Source organism: Lithobates pipiens, unplaced genomic scaffold (genome assembly GCF_037356315.1).
Source record: "Lithobates pipiens isolate NorthernLeopardFrog02 unplaced genomic scaffold, aLitPip1_a1.2 Scaffold_4, whole genome shotgun sequence".
Classification (NCBI taxonomy): Eukaryota; Metazoa; Chordata; class Amphibia; order Anura; family Ranidae; genus Lithobates; species Lithobates pipiens.
Window position 1 is genome coordinate 1,448,552 of NW_027507852.1, and position 26,237 is coordinate 1,474,788.

General features: G+C 43.3%; 1 protein-coding gene across 5 annotated transcripts in view; it reads right to left on the reverse strand.

The window, feature by feature from the left end:
* LOC143956686 (uncharacterized) overlaps positions 1 to 26,237 on the reverse strand; it is an 84,084-nt gene that overhangs the window by 47,180 nt on the left and 10,667 nt on the right. For 3 of the 5 annotated variants that reach the window (XM_077466882.1, XM_077466883.1, XM_077466879.1), the window contains exons 2-3: positions 24,126 to 24,194; positions 20,311 to 20,346 (exon numbers count right to left, since the gene is read on the reverse strand). The exons of 1 other annotated variant lie outside the window; for it this stretch is intronic. In XM_077466882.1, the coding sequence (XP_077323008.1) occupies positions 20,311 to 20,346; positions 24,126 to 24,153 (64 nt within the window). In that variant the 5' untranslated portion in view covers positions 24,154 to 24,194. The remainder of the gene's footprint in view (positions 1 to 20,310; positions 20,347 to 24,125; positions 24,195 to 26,237) is intronic. One more of the 5 variants, XM_077466880.1, reaches the window with a different exon arrangement.

Genomic DNA, 26,237 nt, shown 5'->3' on the forward strand with positions numbered 1-26,237 from the left:
CTTGGCCAGAAATCTGTAATTTTTGTCTCCCTGTACCAAAAAAAAGTTGCCTGCTGCTATGTAAATCTAGCCCCATGCCATGTGCCATGTGTAACTGCAGGTCCCCCCCTTAGCAGACAGCTACTGTTTAAGAGGTGTGTGTGTGTGTGTGTGTGCATGTTTGTGTGTATTTATATGTGTGTGTGAGTGTGCATACGTGTGTTTACATGCATGTGTGTGTGTGTGTATACAAGCGTTACTTTTAAACCTGACACCCTTTTTCTGTACATTGAGAACTGATTTTTTTAGAGTGGGTTCATAATACCAACGAGAAAATACCATTCATCTGAAAAGCAATCCAGGCTCAGATCGCTTTTCAGAGGCAGTTGACAGGCAGTAAAGAGGGAATATATTTCGCTATGACTGGTAAAATGTTGAGAAATACTGATCTAGAGGAACCAATCTCTCCAATTTCCTCCTGCAGCCACTGAAAGGGTGGAAGGGGCTAAGGGTGGGGCTGAAGGGGGCCCCATCAGGTAGGCTGTACAGGGCCCCATGATTTCTATCAGCGGCCCTTGCTGCAGCAAGAAATTACACTAGTATTTATATGAAACCAATGTACAAGCCTAAACTGGCTTAAAACCACTGTTGGCTCTTCTGTGAAGACGCGCTGCTGTGTTCTGGTAACACCACTACAGCTGTTGCTGCAGTTACAGAAATACAACTTGGCAAACAGCTATTCATTGAAGATGTAGAGACACTCTCCAAAGCAGCTGACACGAAAAAAGATAATTGAGTGAACCATTTTGGTTAGAAAGTGGTACAGTATAAAGTCATGAACTGTTACAAAATGTAAAGTCGTAGTCCATTCAAAAGTGATATTTGATCTATTAATAGTATGTTAAATATCGTTATCTTTGCTATTATTCATTTTCTGGTTAGCTGATTATGTCACTTAGAAAGTGTTATCTAAGGCAGACAATCAGATTCTTACTGTTCTTCACCGACAATGCTGTCTCCCTTTATCTATATTTTATAAGCTGTCTTTCACTTCCTGAAAATGTTGTCTGTCTTTCTTAGACAGGCATGCCTAGACCTGCCCAGCCCAGCCCTGCCCCCACCCCTCCTCGCCTTCACAGATCTCCTCCTGTCTTCGTTGCCTTGTTTTGGATAGCAGTTTCTCCTGAGGGGGGGGGGGGGGGGGGCAGGCTTTGGAAGTATGTTATGTTTGTTAGAAACTGTAAGATTACAGTGCAACATGCTGCAGATTTTCTAAAGTGTACAACCACGTGGTTGTGTCTGCATGGCACTGTGCTGGGCACTGTGTGCATGGTGTGGAACTGTGATGGCACTGTGATGGGCACTGTGTGCATGGCGTGGCTCACGCTCAGATGAGTGAGCTACATGTAAGTAATGAGTTTAAGGCTCCGTTTCCACTAGTGCGACTTTGTTATATGACTTTGGACACATAAAGTCACATCACAGCCCATTGATTTCAATGGCAAGCATTCCCATCTATGTGCCTTTGAAAATCAGCGACTTTGAAAAGGTGCCTGCACTACTTTGATGCAACTTTTGATATGACTTTGATCCAGAGTGTAAAGTTGAATCAAATCTACACTTAAAGTTGCACTCTAAATCGCACAGCTTTTGAGTCACACTAGTGGAAACGTAGCCTAAGGCTAGAGTGTGACTTTGGAGTGTGACTTTGACGCAACTTTGTTACACCAAAAGACACATCAAAGCATCGCAGGTACCTTTTAAAAGTTGCTGATTTTCAATCAATGGGCTGTGACTTATCTTTATGTCCAAAGTCGCATTACAAGTCGCACTAGTGGAAACACAGCCTTAGACCCCTTTCACACTTGGACAGTTTTGAGGTATTTTAGCGGCTGCAAAGCGACTGAAAACCGCATCCCATTCATTAAAATGGGTGCTTTCACACTGAGGTGGTGAGTTTGCGGGATGTTCATAAAAGTCCTGCAAGTAGCATTTTTGGGGCGGTTTGTGAGCGCTGCATACAGCGCTCCCGCAACGTCTGTGCCATTGCAATGAATGGGCATCGCTTCCAAAGCACCTGAAAAGCACTTCATAAACGCTGCAACACATACGTTTTTACTCCCTTCTAGTGGTCAAAAAGCGCTGCTTAGTCCTCGCTAACGTGCCGCAAAAACGAGCAGAGCACAGCCGCGGCCCCAATGTGAAAGGGGCCTTAGTGTGGTTGCCTGTATTATGATCATTGTAGACTGTGAGCTGAGACCCCAGAGCACTTTCAGCTACACTGACAGTCGTTGTCCCCCCTTGTGTCCAGCTCCCTTCTCCGTGCACAGCTATACTGTATATGTGCACTGAACCTCCGATCCCCCCCACCCTGTGTCCTGTGTGGATGGGGCTTTTTATTTCTTCATTTTGTCATGAATTAGGATGTACAATGATAGAACACTGGGAGGGAACCTATGATCAGCTCTTCCCATCCTGTATACACCCACTGGCTACACAGAAACAGTGCCCCTCCCAGGAAGTGATGTCACTAGCTGTCAGTAATCACACCCACTGGCTGCTTTTAGGCTCAAAGGGAAGTAGAATTGAAGTCATGTGACAGCACTGTATACTGCAAAATAAAGGTAGAAAAACTGGGATTTTTATAGTTCGAGACATAAGGCTAAACTTAGCTCACATTAATGACTGCAGGGGAGAATTTAAGTGTTGGGGTGGACTTCCACTTTAAATGAGGAAATAAAGCAGAATGCCAGTTTGCAAGAAGTTAAAGTACTGCAAAAAAAAAAAAGAATAGCTCACTTGAAAAGAAAATGCCCCTCAGCTTATTGGAATTTTGATATTATTTTATCAGCGGGTAGAACCATAGTTCTGGAGACGAAGATCTAAAGTATTGAAGACAAAGAATAATGTGTTGCCTGCGTGTCCAGAGACATTAAACAAGTGGTGAAAAGCAGAAGAACCTTTCCAAGAAACGGATTGCCCAACCAACAAGAGCTGCATGCCATACTTGATCTACAAGGCAAAGAATAGTCATGTATATACTATATGTGCTTTCAGAGAACATGTTTTAATGCTGGTTTTTGGGTTCAACGTACTATAGTATTCAAAATACTCTGCAGTTCCAAAATGACCAAATTAAATATTTCACACAATCATCTTAACATTTTACTTCTACTTATGCCACGTAGACACAATCAAATTGTCCGGTGGACTTAGTCCGCCGGACCGCATTACGCCGTATAATTCGATCGTGTGTGGGCTCCAGCTGACTTTTTCATCGTAAAGTCCGGCGGACTTAGAAAGTAGTTTTGACTCAAAATTTGTCCGCCGGACTTGGCTTTCAGCAGACAATCCATTCGTCAGTGTGCTAGTCTGGCGGACTAAGAATGACGCACGCTCAGAAGCAAGTACGAGAAGGAAGCTATTGGCTACTGGCTATTGAACTTCCTTTTTCTAATCCCGTCGTACGTGCTGTACGTCATCACGTTAGAAATCCCTGGACTTTCGGAGTGTCCGTGTGTGGCCAATAGGGATGAGCCGAACACCCCCCGGTTCGGTTCGCACCAGAACTTTCGAACGGACCACAAATTCGTACCAACGTTAGAACCCCATTGAAGTCTATGGGACTCGAACGTTCTAAATTAAAAGTGCTAATTTTAACGGCTAATATGCAAGATACTGTCCTAAAAAGGGTTTGGGGACCTGGCTCCTGCCCCAGGGGACATGGGTCAATGCCTAAAATGTTTTTAAAAATGGCCGTTTTGGCGGGAGCACTGATTTTAATGACGATTAAAGTGAAAAAAAAGTGAAATATTCCTTTAAATATGGTGCCTGGGGGGTGTCTGTAGTATGCCTGTGAAGTGCCACGTGTTTCCCGTGTTTGGAACAGTCCCTGCACAAAATGACATTAAACGGAAATAACACCATTTAAAACTGCTTGCGGTTTTAATGTTATATCTGGTTCCTGCAATATGGTTGAAAATCATTGAGAAAAATGGCATGGGTAGCCCTCCCTGCCCATTACCAGCCTATTTGGGTCTTGTACGCATATTAAGGGGAACCCTGTACCCATATTTAAAAAAGGAAATGCGTGTGGCCCCCAGGCCCTATATACTCAGAACAGCAGTATACAGGCGGTGCAAACAAGACAGGGACTGTGTAGGTTGTGTTAAGTTGAATCTGTTTGTAATTTTCAACTGGTACATTTTTAAAGTGTAGCTCCAGTCAAAAAAACTATTTTTAAGCTTTTTGGAAAACATAGGGAAGGGTTATCACCCCTGTATAATTTGTTTTGTCGTCCATCTTTTTTCATCTCACTTGCTGTTGTCTCCTTCCGTTTGCAAGTAGGAGATGTTTGTAAGTTGGATGTTTGAAAGTAGGGGCCTGCCCTATATGCTCTGCAGAAATGGCGGAACAAGGTGTTGGTTTTGCCACAACATTGTAAGCCCTCAAAGTGACTCTTGGTGGGCGCTGTGAACGATTATATCAAGAATTGTAATTACATGCCATTGTTGAACAGTGGTAGAAAAATTGACCTTTGGTGGTTGTGGTGCTGGTGCCACAACACTATAAGTCCTCACCGTTACTCTGGGTGGGCACAGGAAGGGGCCCTCCTGTGAAATATTATATCAAGAATTGTAATTACATGTCCCTGTTAAACAGGGGCAGAAAAATTTGGCCTTAGGCACTGGTGCTGGTGCCACCACACTGCAACCTCTCCCATATACTCTAGTTTTATTGCAGGAATTAGCCCTGCTGCAAAGCATTGCATCAAAAATTGTACTTAAACGCCCCTGTTAAACAGGGGCAGAAAAATTGGGCCTTAGGCACTGGTGCTGGTGCCACCACACTGCAACCTCTGCCATATACTCTAGTTTTATTGCAGGAATTAGCCCTGCTGCAAAGTATTGCATCAAAAATTGTAATTAAACGCCCCTGTTAAATAGGGGCAGAAAAATTGGGCCTTAGGCACTGGTGCTGGTGCCACCACACTGCAACCTCTTCCATATACTCTAGTTTTATTGCAGGAATTAGCCCTGCTGCAAAGCATTGCATCAAAAATTGTACTTAAACGCCCCTGTTAAACAGGGGCAGAAAAATTGGGCCTTAGGCACTGGTGCTGGTGCCACGACACTGCAACCTCTCCCATATACTCTTGTTTGATTGCAGGAATTAGCCCTGCTGCAAAGCATTGCATCAAAAATTTTACTTAAACGCCCCTGTTAAACAGGGGCAGAAAAATTGGGCTGATGGCATCACCCAGAACCAGAAATGTTCTTCCAACATATCAGCGGAGGAGGAAGAGGATAGACAATCAACATAACAGGACAGTCACTCAGCATCAGCATAGGCAGTCTTGAAGGGATGTGATATTTAAAAACAAATTATTCTGTTACATCAGCTTCAGGTGCTTGGTAGCTGTGGGTGATCCAAGACTGATTCATCTTGATGAAGGTCAGTCGATCAACTGATTCGGTGGACAGGCGCACCCTGTGATCTGTAACAAAGCCACCAGCAGCACTGAAGGTGCGTCCCGAAAGAACGCTGGATGCAGGACAGGCCAGTAGCTCAATTGCATACTGTGCAAGCTCTGGCCAGTAATCCATCCTCAAGACCCAGTAAGCCAGAGGATTTTCGGTGGGAAAGGTGTCCAAGTCTGACCTTGCCCCTAGGTATTCCTGCACCATGTAAATCAGACGCTGGCGATGGGTGTTGGAACCGATCATACCTTGGGGCTGCGGACTAAAAAATTGTCTGAAAGCATCAGTCAGACGGCCACCTTCTCCACCGCTCCTTCTGACCGATGCCTCAGCAACACGTTGTCCAGGACCAGGAGTTTGTAACCTCCCAGTCTCTAGGAACGCGTTGCACAGACCTTTCTGCAAGGCCTCCCGGAGATGTCTCATCCTCTGCTCCCTCTGCGATGGCAAGATAAGGTCGGCAACCTTACCCTTGTACCGTGGATCAAGGAGAGTGGCCAGCCAGTAATGGTCCCTCTCCTTGATCCGAAGAATACGAGGATCCTTCCGCAGGCTTTGCAGGATCAGGGAGGCCATGCAGCGTAGGTTAGCTGAGGCATTCGGTCCTGAGTCCTCTGGGTCACTAAGGACAACATGATCCGCAGCTACCTCCTCCCAGCCACGTACAAGTCCACGTGTTTCTTGGGACTGTAAATCATCCCTACAAGACTGCTGCTGCTGCTGATGCTGAGTGCCAGCCTCCACCTCCATGCTGACACAATCATCCTCCTCCTCCTCTTCCTCCTCCTCCTCCTCCTCCTCTTCCTGTGTGATGGGTGGCACAGCAGGAACACTGTCTGGATAAAGGGGGCCTTGAGAGGCAAGGAAGTCCTCCTCTTCCTGCCTCTGTTCTGCCTCAAGTGCCCTGTCCATTATTCCACGCAGCGTATGCTTCAAGAGGTGGACAAGAGGTACAGTGTCACTGATGCATGCACTGTCACTGCTCACCATCCTTGTGGCCTCCTCAAATGGTGACAGGACAGTGCATGCATCCCTGATCATGCCCCACTGGCGTGGTGAGAAAAAACCGAGCTCCCCTGACCCTGTCCTGGTGCCGTAGTCGCACAGGTACTCATTGATGGCCCTCTGCTGCCTGTGCAGCCGCTGCAGCATGGCCAACGTTGAGTTCCATCTGGTGGGCACGTCACATATAAGGCGGTTCTTGGGCAGGTTCAACTCCTTTTGGAGCTCAGCCAGCCGAGCACAGGCATTAAATGATCGGCGGAAATGCACACAGACTTTCCTGGCCTGCTTCAGGACATCCTGTAAGCCGGGGTACCTGCCCAAGAACCGATGCACCACCAGGTTAAGGACGTGAGCTACACAGGGCACATGTTTCAGTTGTCCCTGTCGGAGGGCGGAGAGGAGGTTGGTGCCATTGTCACAAACCACCATTCCTGGCTTAAGCTGGCGTGGCGTCAACCACCTCTCTGCCTGCCCCTGCAGAGCTGACAAAACATCCGCCCCAGTGTGGCTCCTGTCCCCCAAACAAACCAGCGCAAGCACGGCATGGCATCGTTTTGCCTGCGTACTTGCGTAGCCCCTGGAACGCCTACGAAGCACCGCTGGTTCTGAGGACAGAGCACTGGAAGAGGCCATGGAGGAAGAAGAAGAGGAGGGGGTGGAGGAGAGAGGTATGTCACAACCAATAGTAGCATTTTGGAGGCGTGGTGGCGGAACAACCTCCAACACTACTGCACCTTGTCCTGAATCCTTCCCAGCTGCCAGAAGAGTGACCCAATGGGCCGTGAAAGACAGGTAACGTCCCTGTCCATGCCTGCTGGACCATGAGTCAGCGGTAATATGCACTTTACCGCTGACCGCCCTGTCCAGCGAGGCAAGGACATTGCCTTCCACATGCCGGTAGAGAGCCGGAATCGCCTTCCGTGAGAAAAAGTGGCGTTTGGGGACCTGCCACTGAGGAATCGCACATTGTACAAACTCACGGAAGGGGGCCAAGTCTACCAACTGAAAAGGCAGCAGTTGAAGTGCTAGCAATTTAGCCAAGCTAGCATTCAACCGCTGGGCATGTGGATGGCTGGGAGTGAACTTCTTTCGCTGGTCCAGCAGCTGGGGCAGGGACATTTGCCTGCTATAATCGGATGTGGGTGTACCGCTAGCAGAGTTCCCGGAAGCACTTGGCTGTGACACACCTAATTCTACACCTTCATTCCTCTCAGAGCAGGTTTCAGAGAGGACTGAAGGTCTAGTGGGGTTGGAGATGCCAGCTGATGAGGAGCAAGGAGAGGTCCGCTTTGTTCTTTGGTGTGGGTCTTTGAGGTACGCTTGCCAACGAGCTGCATGGCAGGTCAACATATGTCTGGTCAAGCATGTGGTGCCCAAGCGGCTGATGTTTTGGCCACGCGAGATACGCTTGAGACATATGTTGCAAATAGCAGCGGTGCGATCTGATGCACTCGTCTCAAAAAAGGCCCACACCAAAGAACTTTTAGAATAACGCGCAGAGACAGCGCCCTGCACATGCGGAGCTCTGTGGTGTGATTCAGTCGGTGTGCTGCCCCTAAGCTGGCCCCCAGAGGGCATCCTGCCTCGTTGGACATGTGCCTCCTCCTCCTCCTCCTCTCTCCTTCAAGGCACCCACGTGGAGTCAGTGCCCTCATCATCCCCTCCCTCTTCATCGCTGTAGCAAACCTGGCAGTATGCTGCAGCTTGTGGAACATGACTGCCAGATTGCTGTCCTTCTTGAGCATCCCCTCTCTCTGCGCTCACGCTACTGCCTTCCTCTAGCTGAGTGTCATCATCAGAGCCCACAAAACACTGGGCATCCTCCTGGAGCATGTACCCAACACTGTGCTCAAAGAGTTCAGGAGACTCCTCAGGAGGACGTGGTGGGTCTAGGGAAGGAGTCACTGATGATGACATTGAGAGGAGGGAAGACGATGCGTTGGCAGCTGCTTTGCTAGTACCCTGAGACTGGGTGAGAGAGGATGAGGAGGATGAAGAGGGCTTGGTCATCCACTCTACCAAGTCGTTGGCATGTTGCGGCTCAACATGTCCAGCTGCCGAAAAGAAGGACAAGCGTGTCCCATGGCCACGTGCTGATGACAATGCACCGCGTCCACGACCAGCACTGTTGTCTCTAGACACAGAGCCTGCTTGCCCTCTTTTATTGGCTCGCGCCTGTCTGCCTCTCCTTGCTGGCCTTCCAGACATGGTAATGGCCTGAAGGGAGTTGGGTAAAAAAGCAGTTGGGTAGTGTATATTGTGCTAGAGGCACACAACACCCACAAACTCCTGCAGATGTCTTTATTATAGAACACCAGAGATAAAGGGGTATATACAGATGTATACTGTGCTGTGCTGGAGGCACACACAACTTCCAATAACTCCTGCAGATGGCAAGTGGTCTCAAATAGAGAAGAGCTATGTAGGTGGATATAGCGGTATGTACTGGGTACAGAGCACGCAGACAGCACGCACAAGCTCCTAACACTACTGACTGCAAGCTCTATTATAAAAGATAGATCACTAGCTATATAGGTGAGGTGAATATAGCGGTGTATACTGCGGTCAGGGCACGCAGACAACAACCACTACACAACAGCAAGATCGAAAATCGGCCAAAAATTATCGGTGTGTACTGTGTTGAAGGTACACAGAACACCCACTGCTTCAGATGCCAACACACGACACAAGGCCGCCGCACTGGCGGCCTTATATAGTGTGGGGCGTGCACTACATCCTGCCTGTGGCCAATCATGGCTCTCCTCGCTGCTGGCGCTGCGATTGGCCAAGCATGCGGGGTCACAGTGCGACTCGAACACGAAGCTCATCCCAAGTGTCCAAGTCCGTTCGTTAGAAAGTCTGGCGGACTGTTTGCCGGATTGTTTGCCGGACTAAGTCTGCCGGACAATTCGATTGTGTGTGCGCGGCATTAGTCAACAGTTATACAGTTTATTGTTTGGGAGGTATTTTTAGAAACATGACTAATGTTTTGCATCCCCATGGGGAATTCAACTCGTCCACTCTAGCACTGTAGTCTCATATTCTCGATGGACAAGCTAAAGTGATATTTCAGACCACAAGAAAAACACATCTACATCTATGTATATCTAGTACAAATGTTACATCTACTGAGCTACTAAAGGTAGTGATGATTGAGAAGTGCCCTATGTAAGTGACACAGCTTTTTTCCCCTAAAATATTTGACAAAGCTCATAAAACCTTGTTGAAGTTACAGAAAACACAATAATAGACTCAATAATCTCTTTCACACAAAACATAACCTTCACTGTTGAAGAGAAGGCAAATGTGCCTAAATATTACCCAGCATAATCTCTTAGAAAGTTGGGTCAGCCACAGTGGTGGAATATCCAGTTGGTTTATAGCAGGGTATTTGCCATATAAGAAAAAGATCTGCTAACATTTATAATAGGGACATATTTATGAAATGTAGAAGAATCTAAAGGCATTCACCTGTCTTTCATTGACATTTCCTGTGTAAAATGTAGTAGCAATCTAACTCCATAGTAGAGAGTGAACAACAGGCAATTCATATGAGAATAAAAATAATGTTCACCATCATCAGAAGGAGAAGTTTACAAATCTGCTCAGGCCTGTTGGCTGCAACACTGTAAAATACGAAATAGGTGAATGTTACTGGTATGCAGTGTTAAATTTGATGACGAAAATATTTTCGTAATAGTTTTCATTAGCTGCATGTTTTCAGTGGAAAAAATGAAGCAAAAGTAAAATTCTGTTTCAATTCAGATGACTAAAATGCCGCATACACACGACCGGACTTTTCGGCAGAAAAGGTCAGACGGAATCATTTCATCGGATATTCCGATTGTGTGTGTGCGTCAGCAGACTTTTTTTTTCAAAAAGTCTGACGGACCTAGAAATAGAACATGTTTTAAATCTTTCCGATGGGATCAATCCCTAACGGGAAAACCGTTCGTCTGTATGCTAGTCCGACGGACCAAATATGAAGCAAGGACAGCTATTGGCTACTGGCAATTTTGAGTTTCCTTTTCTAGTCCCGTCGTACGTCATCGCGTTCGAAACGAACAGACTTTGGTGTGATCGTGTGTAGGCAAGTCAGTTCGGTCGGAACTTCGTCGGAAACTCCGTCGGAAATACCGTCAGAGTTTATTCTGATGGAAAGTTTGGTCGTGTGTACTAAACTAAAATGTCAAATTTGACATCAGAACTAACAGCGCTCAAAAGGCAATTTTCGTGTCTGTTTATGAAATTTTATTTATAAAGATATTACTTGATATTTGTTTTATTTAGAACTGTTAATGTGTTTATATTGAGGCAATATGTGCAATGCCATTTACAGTCTTTTTTTTTTTTTTTAAATGGCAGTTTTGTTTGTCAAAAAGTAATATTTTTGTTTGTTTTTGATACTTGAGATTTTAGTAGACTAAATTGTACTGGAGATTTTAGTTGGCTAAAATACGACAAAAACTAAAACAAAACCAAAGGAAATTCCTAGCTCAACTTACTGGGAATATTCTTTGGTTGTTTGAAATACATCACCCTTCTGTGTGGTCCTTGCGGCAAAGACCAGTTATAGGTGGGGCAGTGGCTATTTGTTTGTACTGTTGAAAAACTAAAACAATTCAGTTGACTAAAATACAACTAAAACTAAAATGGCATTTTAGTTAAAAGACTATGAGTAAAACTTAATCGAAAATTTGATGTCAAATCTAACACTGCTTGTATGTAGGTTTATTGAGGTTTTCCTTCTCAAACAGGCTGGAGTATATGAGTAGGGATGAGCTTCTATTAACACCAAATAACCACTGGTGGAGCTTGCTTTAGCTTTACCTAACTTTTAAGGATACTTTGTATCCTTGCACTGATACTTGACTGCCACAGATATTAAAGGAACTCACACTAAAGAAACTCCAAACAAAACCCAAATAAAGGTGACCTTCAAGAGAAGAGCTCTTATACTCCCTGGCAGACTACGTCTGCTACCTTCACTCAATTTCTGCAGCTTCGTTCAACCTTTTTTGGCATTTGGCACTTGTGGGAGTGTCAAATTCCTTTTGCCTCCATCACAAGTCGTGGTTTCTTCCATATGCCACTGCAGGTCCCTGAGAATGGAACCATGGCTCAAAGCAGAGCACTTTCAGAAGTGTTGAATTCCAAATACATTGACAGATGCTGCAGCACTTGAACGAAGGAAAGGTAGAAGACACTGGCCAGTGAGGTGAGTATAAGAACTTATCTTTTGCAGGTCACCTTTATTATTATTTTTTTAATTTCAGCTTTAACCACTTGCTTACTGGGCACTTAAACCCCCCTCAGTCCCAGACCAATTTTCAGCTTTCAGCGCTGATGCACTTTGAATGACAATTGCGCGGGCATACAACACTGTACCCAAATGAAATTTTTATCATTTTTTTCCCACAAATAGAGCTTTCTTTTGGTGGTATTTAGTTACAGCTCGGAGTTTTATTTTTTGCTAAACAAACAAAAAAAGATGCAAAAAAAAAAAAAAAAAAAATCATGTTTTAATAGTTTGTTATAAAATTTTGCAAACGGGTCATTTTTCTCCTTCATTGAAGTGCGCTGATAAGGCGGCACTGATAGGCTGCATTGGTGGGCACTGATGGGCTGCATTGGTGGGCACTGATAGGCTGCATTGGTGGGCACTGATAGGCTGCACTGGTGGGCACTGATAGGCATAGTTAAGGCGGCACTAATAGGCACAGATAAGGCGGCACCGATGGGCACAGATAAGGCGGCACTGATGGGCAAAGATGGGCACAGATAAGATGGCACGGATGGGTGGCACGGATAAGTGGCACGGATGGGTGGCACGGATGGGCACTGATAGGTACCACAGATAGATGGGACTGATGGGCACTGATAGGTGGCACTGATAGGTGGCTCTGATAGGTGGCACTGCTGGGCACTGATGGGCGGCACTGCTGGGCACTGATGGGCGGCACTGCTGGGCACTGATGGGCGGCACTGGGGTGCAGCACCTTTAAGGCAGATTGGGTGGCACTGTGGGTGGCACTGTGGGGTGGCTCTGTGGGTGGCACTGTGGGTGGCACTGTGGGTGGCACTGTGGGCACTATGGGCACAGACGGGGGGCACTTACTTTTACTTTTAGTTATTCTTCAGGATGGCACTGCGGGAGGCAGGTGGGCACTGGCAGGTGGCATGTGGTGCCTTGCATTGCTGGCCGTGATCGGGACTGATGTCCCGATCACGGCCGCCGGTGATCGGCTTTTTTTTTTTCTCCCCGCGCTGTCAGCGCGAGGAGGAATAATAGCCGATTACCGGCTCCGTTCTATCACATGATCAGCTGTCATTGGCTGACAGCTGATCACGTGATAAGGGGTCGGGATCGACCCCTTACACGGATCGGTGATCAGGCGAGTCTCACGGACTCGCCGATCACAGAGCGCGCCGCGCGCGCCCCTCAGGGGGCGCGCAGGCCGCTCGTAACCGGGATGACGTCAATAGACGTAGTCCCGGAAATCTAGGTCCGCGCTAATGCCGTCATTCGGCAATAGCGCGGTACCCAAGTGGTTAATCAAGAACATATCTGTTTACTTGAAACCATCTGTTGTGGTTAAACTCAATAAGGCAATCTTAGACTCATCAGGCTTAAGTTTTTAACCCTTTGAATTTTACAGTATTTCACTATGTGGTACTCTGTTCTTTATTGGGAAATTTTATTATGTAGCTGGCTGCTGGCTGTCAGCTGCCTAAGAATTATTATTTTGGGACACAGGGGGGATTCTTAAATATGGCTGCTTGTTTTAGTTGGATTATTGAACACTGGTTGATGTTATGGGGGAAAAACCAAAAGAACCAAAGGGGGGGGGTACAATTTATTATTCAGTTCAGTTTACATTCTGTGAGGAGTACTGCACATTCCTCATGTAAAAGAAAACCCACCGAACCCCACAGGCATAAAGCACTACCTCATTAAAAGAACATTTAAACCTTTTTATCACCCTTAGTGGGCAGTCCTTCTCTGGCCTCTGTGATGGACCTGGCACAACACTCTAACCCTTTCCCTCCTCTCCTCTCACCCCTTGCTTTTCTTTCTTCCTCCTTAATCCCCTCCCCTTCAGCTCCTCCTATATATACCCTACCACCACCACTCCCACCAGTCCACGTGCCCTCACATTCACCACCACCTCTCTTTTCACCTCCCTTTTCCCCCTTCCCTCCCACTTTCCCCATCCTTTAGACACACCTAATAGCCTCACCCTATATTCCACCCTGTTATTAAAATTCATCTGAAGATTACCCACATACATAAAGTGGAGACATAGCCAGGAGAAGACCCCCAATAGGGTACCTGATAATTAGTGAATTTATCTTCTGTTATTGTCAAAGGGAATGCAAATAAATAATTAAAAAAAGACCATAGGACAGAAATATTGTCAGGACCACAGCAAAGATCATGGCAGGTGGAACATTAGAAACTTAACAAAACAAGTGTCTTGTTCAAGGGAATCCATAGGTCAAAGGTTAGGATAAAGTTATAGTTTGTTTTGCCCGGATCAACTGCTACACAAAAATTCTATGAAATTATAGATATAATAGCTCAGTCAATCGCCACAGGAACCTTCAAATGTCACAATCCACGTGACAAAAAAAAAAAAAAACTATGCAAAAAGTAGGAAAAGAATCCTACAAGAATTAATTTATTATAGAAAATGTACCATCATAATTCAAAAAATTATATTAAAATCCAAGTGAAAAATATTCTTCCACAACAAAATAAAATTAAAAAGGCAACGTTGTCTTGAGACAGATTGTAACTGCACATACATCCATACACCCCAAAAATCACACTTAAATCTAGGTACTATATAAAAAAGGCAAATAAATGAGCTCTGAAGAAGTTAGCAAGCCAAGCTAATGAAAAGCAGAGTGACGTCGATGATGAGAGGCTGGATGTAATGTGCAATAGAGACAGCTTCTAATGATGATGGTATAGAGATCCTGGGACTGCACATCACCACTGGATGCGGAGACACTGTGCCCTGTCTGGACGAGTCATGAGCTCAAATGCAACAGGATAGTACCTGCACCCTGAACAGGCTATGGGAGTTTCTGGTAGATGAGACAGCGGAGACGGCTGAGGTGGTCAACTAAGGCCGCGTACACACGCGCGGACTGTTCGCCCAACCTTGTCCGCTGAACAGTGTTTGGGCGGACAGTCCGCTCGTGTGTGGGGCTTCAGCGGACAGTTTCAGCGGACAGTTGGCCGAACAAGGTCTTACGGAAATTCCGAAAAACTGTCCGCTGAAACAAGGTTTCAGCGGACTGTTCGCTCGTGTGTAGGCTTGTTCGGCCAACTAAGTCTCGCGCATGCTCAGAAAGGATTTCCACGTCGGAAGGTTGCATTGCAGTGTATAGGACGTCGTATTTTTCGTCCCGTCGTACGTGCCGTTCACGTCATCGCGCACGGTTTCAGCAAACTGTTCGTCCGTCGTGTGTGGCCATGTCCGTCCATGCTAAGTTTGAGCGGACTGTTCGCTCAAACTGTTGGACGGACAAAGTTGGGCCAACAGTCCGCGCGTGTGTACGCGGCCTAAGAGTGTTTCCCTGTATGTTGATAAAAGATGTCACATGAGGCTTATTTGCTTTTAATCAGAAAGGCCTGCTTCTCACCCCAAATGCATTTTTGTGTACACAATTCTCAGCCCCTGTTTGATTAACTGAATCCCAGGAACCAATTACTAGGATTGCTTGCTTACCATGCAATGCCACTCTAGGAAGTCCCAGGACTAAGGAAATATCTTTACAAACAGTTCCTTATCCATGATTTATCCTGGACTATTCCTACTTGAAGCTACTCTTGAGCATCCATGCCAGGAATCACATTCAATCATTGAGTTTCCATCTGCATTTTTATGCATTTTTTATATAGTACCTAGATTTAATAGTGTGATTGCTGGGGTGTATGGATATATGTGCAGCTGCAATCTGTCTTAAGACAATGTTGTCTTTTTCATTTTATTTTGTTGTGGAAGAATATTTGGATTTCAATATCATTTTTTGGAATATGATGGTGCATTTTCTATAATAAATTAACTTTATTCAACCATGGTGCTCTGCAAAGGTGACCTTCTTTGTAGGATTATTTTCCTTATTTTTACAAAGGTTAGAATAAGTCAGATTCCTAGGACAGAAGAATGGGGGAAGTAAAAGGGCATGGGGGGAGGGGGAATGCCGCTGGGGGGGTGGAACGGGTATGGGTACCCCAATAGGGGAAGCAGAAGCCTGCTGAGGGCACCACAATTAGAGCTCAATCTCAGGAGGTCTGAAATGGAACATTACAGTATATCAGGGCTTGCTTATCATCTCCATGTCTGTTAACAATAAACATCTACACAAGTTATCAGCATTTCTCACTGACAGAATTGGGATTAAACCACCATAAACCCTCTTAATATAAATTAACACAGTAAACATCTCAGTCTCACTCTAATAGCTTTCATAAAACCTTCAAGTCAAGGCTAAGTAATTACAATATTACACAGATAACCGCCCTAGCTAATCACTGGTCGCAAATAGTTTAGCTGGGATAATTAGCGCATACACATTTCTGTCTATCTCTTCCAGGAAAATCCAAACTTCAGGATATTTCATAACACCTGAGATGATACTAGTACAACCAGAATAAGGACACAATTGCCTGTATCAATAATTCAGCTGCACTTTAAGACCAAACACCGCTATAATAGGAGTTACTTGAAACAGATTAGGCCCATTACCTCTCCTAGGTTAATTAGGCAGCTGATACCAATATTTATATTCAATAAAACAGTAATTCCATGCTGGACAATGATATACAAGTTTCCAGAGCAGCATCATCGGAAATGTAGTTTCAAAACATCTAGGATGACAAGGTCCACCATCACTGCTATAGGTATTATAAGGTATTAATATGTGTATGAAACTGTATTTGAGGGAGGGCAGATACATATGACATCCCATCGGCCATTCCTCAGACCTTCTGAGTGGTCAGATCATTTCTGTCCACAGCCTCCTCAGGGACCAGAAAAGAGAGACTGATCAGCAGTCTTTTTTTACGATCAAAGAAGGAACACCAGCCAAAATCTATGAGAGCTACTGATCGATCTTATGCTCATTGACTGGACTGTTAAAGTGGTTGTATACTCACATTTTTAACTTTTACCTACAGGAAAGCCTATAATAAGGCTTACCTGTAGGTAAAAAAAATATCTCCTAAACCTGTACGGTTTAGGAGATATTCCCCTCGGTATGCGCCACTGACTGCAGCGGCGCATGCACACAAGGGGACTCTCGGCCTGAAAATCCGGCAGTGGCCGGCCGGCCGGAACGAAATCTCCCGCGCGCTAGCGCGGGAGTGACGATATTGCGGCTCCGGCCACTCACAGTGCCGGAGCCGCGATACCCGGAAGAAACGCAGAGGGAGCATGTCAGCTCCCTCGGCGTGGATCGGGCCAGATGTCGGGGCCTCGTTCTAAGGTAAGTATTTCATAATGAGCTAGTATGCGGTGCATACTAGCTCATTATGCCTTTTGCTTTGCAGGTTTAAAAAAAATAAAAAATAAAATTTGCGGGTTTACTACCGCTTTAAATTCGTAGAAACAAGGCTTTGGTAAGGGTTTGCATGTTTAAACCATTTTTGTTTTTCTGTTGCATTATTGTCTTTGTTTCCTTTGTAATACCCCTTTTGTAAACCTAAATGTGAATGTTTTATTTGCACCATTTTACCTTTTCTATTATTAAACAATTTACTCAAAGTAGATGAGCGCTAGGTGTTCAATATCAGTCCATACATAAACAACAAAACTAGTGCAAACAACAATCTTTAAAGTACCAATAAAGTTCCATCAGTATTAAATTGCAGTAAAATAAAAAAAAGTCCATAAAAGTGTGCTAAATAAATCCTTAAATCAAAGTGCTTTGAATTCCTGTTTAATGTGCTATGCACACTTCCAGCTCAGAAATGGAAAGCCAAACACAAGTTCAATATACAACCCATATATTTAATAAAAAGACAATAAAGGATACAAATATCCCACTCAAATATCTCTGTGCCCCAGATGACACCCAGCAGATTCAAGCAGTGTGCTTCCCTTCGGATCCACCATCCATTCCTACAACAATATGGTGGATGGTTGTGCATTCCACTATCTCAGAAACACCGTCACCAGATGTGACATCAGACATGCCGTGTCCAAGCCTCTACGGTGCCGACTAAAATGTACTGGAGATTTTAGTCAACTAAAATACGACTAAAACTGAAACAATTCATATGACTAAAATATGACTAAAACTAAAATGGCATTTTAGTCAAAAGACTAGGACGAAAACTAAATTGAAATTTGACGTCAAAGTAACACTGCTATCTATGTGTATCAGTGACGGTGCAATGAGAGTTTGACCAATAATTTATCACAAGTTGGTTAAGGTGGCCCTGGGTCTGACACCTCGTCCATCACATATAGCTACACACCAGTACACAAATAATTCAAGCTTTATATAAGAAGAGTGGAGAATAGGGTACACTGGATGATGGATAACAAGGAGACGTTAACAAACAGTACATGACTGGCTCTTGAAATGTGATTAATGCACCACAGCAGCACTTCAGAGGAGGGAACCACACTTTATAGGAAAAATAAAGCAGAGAAGAAAACGCGCTTCTAAGTGGAGTAATAAAACACTTTAATGACAAGGAAGGGTTAAAAACACTTACAAGATGGAAGTGAAAAACAGTCTTTACTCCCAGGAGGTATCCCACTGGACGTTATGGATTCATTGATATATGAGTGTTTTTCACTTCCATCTTGTAAGTGTTTTTAAAGCGGGATTCCAACCTAAAGTGGAACCTCCGCTGATCGGAACCCCCCCCCCCCCCCTCCGGTGTCACAATTGACACCTTTCAGGGGGGAGGGGGGTGGAGATACCTGTCAAAGACAGGTATTTTCACCCACTTCCGGGCATAGACTCCGACGGGAGTCTACGCCATTTCCTGCCCTGCCGTGCTGGCTGCTGGGACACACACGGGTCCCAGTGACAGCGCAGAGATTTCCTATTGCGCGGCGCAGCTCGCGCATGCGCAGTAGGGAACCGGGAAGTGAAGCCGATTCGCTTTACTTCCTGATTCCCTCACCTCGAATGGCGGCGGCAGCAGCCGAGGCCCGAGCGGTCGATCGGCCTCGGCTGCCGGCATCGCTGGAACCCAGGACAGGTGAGTGTCCATTTATTAAAAGTCAGCAGCTGTAGTATTTATAGCTGCTGGCTTTTAATATTTTTTTTGGGGCGGAATCCCTCTTTAACCTTTCCTTGTCATTAAAGTGTTTTATTACTGCACTTAGAAGGGGACATTTCTTGGGCTCCCTCCCTAGCAGTACACTCCCATAGTGACTGGGAGCAGACCAGCGTCACGGGGGCCCTCAGCCTAAATGATGGTATGGAAGAGTTAACACTTACTGGGAGTGAGATAATGGAGGTACACTGGCTGGTGGAGTGACGCGGTTGCTCCGAATGCAACATATATAACACACTTAAAGTAGGGCTATGCGACAACTCATGGAAGAGGGATTTGGCTTTATACTACTTTCAGTGTCAGCTCACTTCTAAGTTGGGATATTGCCTTAAATTAGACTGTTCACATGACCGCAGCTCCTGCCTGGTCCCAGGCATTGATGAGCGCGCTCTCGGGAAAAGGTATCCCTAGTGCATGGGCGCAGTAAGCCCTGCCCACAGTGCCTGGCCTAGCCCAAGAACCTGTGGGCTGACAATAATGAGGAACACTCACCACCGCAACACCCACAACATTTATTAACTGAAAAGAATGCAAGAAATTTTCTGAATTCAGGAGGACTTCAGCGGATGATTTTCTAAGCTCCCTGTAGAAGAAAGGAAGTCACTGCACTGTAGAAGCAAGGACACGCTGTATTTAGTATGGACTACAAATAAAAGTTAGAGCATCTCCAACAGACGTTTCTAGACATTTCATATGAATCAGTACAGGTTTTCCTTTGTGATTGGCTCACTGCTAATCCCTAATTTTTGTTGCAGACTAGAGGAAATGTCACTTGTATCTTAGTGCAGACTTCTGGGAAAAACAGTGAGCCAATCACATAAGCAGGAAATGTCAGTTCTGGGGAAGTTCTGTACACCATCTGTTAAAGGCACACCTACCGGTTGAAAATACATTGCTACAGATTGAAAAGGAAAGGTAATTTTTAATAACATTACATTTCAGTATGGCTCGTGTATCAATTGTATATGCTATGTTATTATTTTATATTTTCTATATTTCCAGCAAAAGTGGAGTTACTCTTTAAATGTGCTTTAAATTAGGTGACTGCCAACAAGAAGTTTAATCTTTCGGTAGAATATAAATTTAATTACCTGGGTAGCCCCAGCCCTAGGTTGGGTGCCCGGCTGGCTGAGCCCACCCCAGATAGGTAGCTGATTACATGTAAGTCACAGCAAACACATTTTAGGTTTGGTACATATACCATTCTCAAATGTAATTTGATGCCGCAATCCCTATTTTAGCTGGGGTTACCACCTGGTCCTTATGTTATAGGTCTGGTAAGTACCTGTATTAGGTTAAGCTTGTTACCAGTTTTAATAAGGGAAGAGATTTTATTTGTTTTATTGATTTTATTAAAGAAAGTGATCAAAAGGCTATCAATTTTTAACAGGACAACGTGACTGATATGTTAAAATTTAAGATAAGAAATACGCACAGTTGTGGATTTCTTGCCCGTTTAGACCAATAATTGTTTTTTAAGCAAAGCACAACAGTGAGAAATTTCATATTTTCATTATGAATGCATTCATACATTACCTATATACCAAGTGGTCAAACTCCAAGATAAAAGCACTACAAGAGATAAGACAAGAAACTTACAGATCTTCAAACAAAAAAAAAAAACGACTAGCCTGTGGTTGTGAATTAGATAAGTAAAATTGCCTACGCATTTATGAACTAGAATCTGAATACGTTTCAGTGCCCTGGATGCATGCAGTTCTTAGAAAATGAGTTAGCTCATATCATCTCATATGTTATATTAGTACCACTTATTTTAAATGTAATAATACCAAAAAAATAAAAAATCAGACACGTAAATCTAGATTTGAAGTACCACACTGCTGCACTGAGCCAAAAAGGTGGGTTTATATTTCAAACATAAATTCTATATAAAATCCGAAGCATTTCTAGGGCTATTATCTGCCCCCTTCACGGGGGATGAAACACAACATAAAAAGTAAAAAATATTACTAATATATAACTTTTATACATATCACTAATAACTTTCATGCATACCAAGGATATAAAATACATTAAGTTTATAAAACCTCATATAGTACAGTGCAGTGATATATATCTCAAAAAACATTTAAAGTGGTCATAATAACATAGCATCAATGAAAACATAAATATAGATACAATTGCAATGGTATCCTGTGCTTACATACAAAAATAAATCCAATAGTTATACACAAAAATAAATCCAATAGTGATACAAAATAAACAGATGTGAACAGAAATAAAGTGTCCGCATCAACCTTTTTCATTACTCTCTTCTTTGAACATGCATCTTGCAACCAATACCTTTCCCCCCTTTGATAAATGTCCTCCTATGCACTGCCCCAGAACAATCCACAGTGATACCTTTCACCACAAGAAAAGGCACACAAGCTCAAGCTATATTACAAGGAATCCTCCTCTGTCAACATGGATGATTGCTTGGGACTTCAGACTGCAGTGCCTCCCCTCCTCAATAGGGTGAAAGCAGGTTCTAGCCGTCTCGCAAGGATCCCTCTCTGCCTATATGGATGGCTGTTCCAGATGCCAAAGGAGGATGATTTGCCCACAGAGAGAAAATTCTCGTTTAATAAATTCTTATAAAGTAATTAATTAAAACATTATACTCACATGTAACAAGTGCATAAAAGCAGGCATCAAGACATACAAAATCCAGTCTGGTCACCAGTAAAATATGGGGTTAATTTACTAAAACTGGAGAGTGCAAAATCTGGTGCAGCTCTGTATAGAAACCAGCTTCCAGGATAGGAGAAAATGTGAACACAGAGGTATCATTCTGTATATAGTATATATTCTGTATATACTATATACAGAATATATACTATATACAGAATGATAGTATAGTATAGAGTATATAGTATAGAGTATATATTCTGTATATAGTAGCAAGGAGAAAGAAAGGGTGTTGGGACTTTTTAACCACTTGCCGACCAGCCACCGTCATTATACGGCGGCAGGTCGGCTTGTTCCCGCAAATCACCATCGCTGTACGCCAGACCCATTAAAAGCCATGTGATGCACGGCAGGGGACCCGATGCCGGCGGCCGTGATGTCCGCCAGTCACCCACGATCATGGGCACGAGAGCCAGAATGGGGATTTGTATGTAAACACACAAATCCCTGTTCTGACAGGGGAGGAGAGACAGATCGTCTGTTCCTAGTAATTAGGAACAGCAATCTGTATCCTCCTCTAGTCAGTCCCATGCCCATACAGTTAGAAACACACATGAGGGAACACATTTAACCCCTTGATCCCCCTAGTGTTAACTCCTTCCATGCCAGTGACATTTACACAGTAATCAGTGAATTTTTATAGCAGTGATCGCTGTATAAATGTCAATAGTCCCAAAAAAGTGTCAAAGGTGTCTGATCTATCTGCCGCAATGTCGCAGTCCCGCTAAAAATCGCATAGCGCTGCCATTACTAGTAAAAAAAAAAATCCATAAATCTATTCCCTATTTTGTAGATGCTATAACTTTTGCACAAACCAATCAATATACACTTAGAACAATACATAGTGGCCTAAACCGATGAAGAAATATTGTTTTATTTTTCAAAATTGTCACTCTTTTTTTGTTTATAAAGCAAAAATTAAAACCACAGAGGTGATCAAATACCACCAAAAAAAGCTCTATTTGTGGGGAAAAAAGAACGTCAATTGTGTTTGGGTACAACATAGTACGACCGCGCAATTGTCAGTTAAAGGGACACAGAGCCGTATCCTTAAGTGGTTAAAGTCCCAACACCCAATCAGCTTTCAGGTTCTATTGTCAATGCCTAATTGAACAAGCTGAAGTTAGAAGCTGATTAGCTACCATGCACAGCTGCACAAGATTTTGCACTCTTCAGTTTTAGTAAACCAACCCCTAAAAGCCCTGTGTACACAAGAATTAGCATCTGGCTCACTCTGTGTGTACTGGGTACTCCTGCCCACACTGTCACTCTGCCTCAATATGATTTGTTGCTATAGGCCAGTGATGGCGAACCTTGGCACCCCAGATGTTTTGGAACTAAATTTCCCATGATGCTCAGCTACACTGCAGAGTGCATGAGCATCATGGGAAATGTAGTTCCAAAACATCTGGAGTGCCAAGGTTCGCCATCACTGCTATAGGCTCTTCTTCTGTTGGCAAATCATCCTCCTTTGGAATATGGAAAACCAGAGAAGGCAAGGCAGAGAAAGATTCCTTAAAAGACAGTGCAAGCTTTGTTTTGAGGAGAGGAGACACTGCAGTCTGAAGTCCCACACAGCCATCAATGCTGACATAGGATTCCTTGTGAGACAGCTTGAGCTTGCGTGCCTTTTATTGAGAAAGAAAGGCATTTTAGTTTAGTGAAAGCAGGTAATATCTTTCAGTGAAAGTAAACAATGTGGATTGTTCTGGGGTGGTGCATAGGAGGACATTTGTCACAGGGTGGAAAGTATATTGTTGCAAAATGCATAATATTTGTTCACAGAAGAGAGCAATAAAAGATTGAATTGAAAACTTTGTTTCTGTTCACATCTGTTTATTTGGACATTTTGTATTACTTCTGGGTAATTTTTGTATCTAAGCACATGATACCATTGCAATTTTATCTTTATTTATGTTTTCATTGACACTATGGTGGAGAATGATTTACTAAAACTGGTGCACAGAGCATTGGGGACAGCTGTGCATAGTAAACAAGAAGTTTCTAACTTCAGCTTGTTCAATTAAGCTTTGATATTAAGCCTCCATCCACACTGCTGCGATTTGTTATGCGGTTCGACAGTTCCAAATCGCATTACAGGTCGTACCCCCATTTGTCAATAATGGAACCATCCAAATTGCTGCGATTCATGTCATGGTGTAATGTATATAAGATGTAAAAATAAAGCATGAATGTAAAAATAAAACTTGATAAACATAATAAACATATAATAAAATCTATCTAAAAGAATGATAACTGAATAAAAAATGTATGAGTTATACTCAATGCAAATCATTCTAAAAATAACACTATAAGTGGATGAACATGGGACTTATAATATAATGTAGATAAATTATATCATTCTAAAAGAATGATAACTGAATAAAAAATGTATGAGTTATACTCAATGTAAATCATGCTAAAAATAAAACTATAAGTGGATGAACATGGGACTTATAATATATTGTAGATAAATTACATAAATGATATGGATTATATGCCTAAAATAATATTAGAATTTGCCATTTTCATTCACACTGTATGGGCTAAAATCGGTGATGTGTATGGTGAAAGTATCATTTAAGTATAGCAGTATTTGGGAATGGAAATGTAAGTTATTACCTGCACTAGTTCAACACAGATTATAAAAATCAACTTACATATTAAATAATTTCTGGTTCCAGGCATGTCAGCAGAAGTTAGTGGAATCTTCAGATGAAGACCTTATCCTGTAAGGCAGAGTTAAATATCCTGATCTGTTCATGGTTTCAAGTTAGTTCAACAATTTTCCTCTTTGTTACAACTCCAGTATTTAAAGATTTATTCAATCTATTGAGTTTTCCATACATTTAAATATTTTTTTTACATTCATAACACTTTCTTAGAACTGTACCGCCACTGTATGATAGCCAGGAAATCAAACCTTAGACATATACAAATTACATTGCACAAAAAAAAAAGCTAGCTACATTGCTAAAAAATGTATTATAATTTTATTGAATACAAAAAAATATACATTGTGGCCATAATGAGAAGCAAATATTAGCACACTATTAGCATAAGAGTTTATGATACCTCACAATTGTCTTAATAATATTATCTGCAATATAGATTAACACAATGACATATCGATTTAAAATAATTTAAAGCATGGTTTAAGCCAGTGTTTCTCAAACTGTGTGCCCTGGCACAGTAGTGGGTGTGCAGCTGAAGAATGAGAGCCATCACTGTAACAGTTGAGCCAGGGGCACGGCCGTGGCGACCGGCCACTGTTGCATTCTGGGAGTTGTAGTGAGAGCTCAAGCACAGATAAGACCAGAGTCTTGGAGGCAAGGTGCGCAATGGAGTTGTTATGTGTGACTGGCTCGGGCTGCGGGGCTGGGCACTGGCAGAAACTTTACCCCAGGACCAGGAGCATCACCCCCTAGGAGGCGTGTGCAATGACCTACTGAGCTGAGCTACCAGATGAGAGACCCTGAAAACCGCAGGTGACCCCCACATCCCATCTCCCTCCAATACACCCCATTTGCCCTGGCCCATTGATCAGGCTGCATTTATGGGCACTGGTGAGGCTGAATTTATGGGCACTGGTGAGGCTGCATTTATGAACACTGGTGAGGCTGCAATAATGGACACTGGTGAGGCTGAATTGATGGGCACTGGTGAGGCTGCATTGATGCGCACTGGTGAGGCTGCAATGCAAATGTTTTCAGGTGTGTCATGAAAATTTTTAAATCTTTTTGGTTTAAATGTGTACACTGAAGCAGTATTGAGCTACATAAGAACCTGTGTAGATAATGTTATAGTGGGCAAACACATCAGGGTTTTTTCTAATTAGAAGCCTTGGATGACAAAGTTTGGTGTCTCTTGAGAAAATGGGATATTGCCTTTAGAAATGATGATAGGATAAAGTGTAACAAAACCAAGGCAAACCTAAAGAGAGGTATAAAAGAGGCCAAATCTAAAAGTAAAATTGAGGAATATTTTAACAGAAACAACCTACAAGAAGGTCGGAAAGGGCTACAGCATATTTTTAACTACAGAGAGAGCACAGACACAGATGCAAAGCCAAGCATTCGACTAGCTGAGGAACTAAATGGTTTCTCTGCATATTTTGAGGTCACAAATTCTCAGGAAATGTAGTCCTTGGCATTGGGTTTGAATGACATTACATCTTTTGTGCAGGGAATGAGGTGCAACAGGAATTCAAGTCCATGAATACCAGGAAAGCAGAGGGTCCCGATGGTATTCCCCAGGAAGGCTCATTAAGGCCTGTGTGGATCAACTTGTAGGTGTCTTTACTAAGATACTTAATCAATTGTTATCATTACCTGTCGTACCAACTTGCCTAAAAATCAGCTATTATTAGTCCAATCCCAAAAGCAGCACATGTAGATAGCCTAAAAGATTATAGGCTGATTGTGTTAACTTCAGTAGTAATGAAATGCTTTGAGAGATTGGTGTTAAAACATATCAAAACAGCCTTACCAGACAATCATTTTGCATATACAATAGGTCAAACAGAAGCACAGAGGATGCAATTGCTCTTGCATTTCATGGGGCTTTAAGTCAAGTATAGTTTAATGTGACTAACTACTACTTGATACACCATGACCTTGAAAAATGAGAACCTGAAAAGACAATGAATAAACTTCTTAAATGTGTCTTTTATGTAGAACTTAAAAATTTAGTATTTTGTAATATTTTTTGTCATTTCAGGAAGTGATGCAATGTTTGTGTGAAGCGATGCAATGTTTTACTGTGTTCCGTAG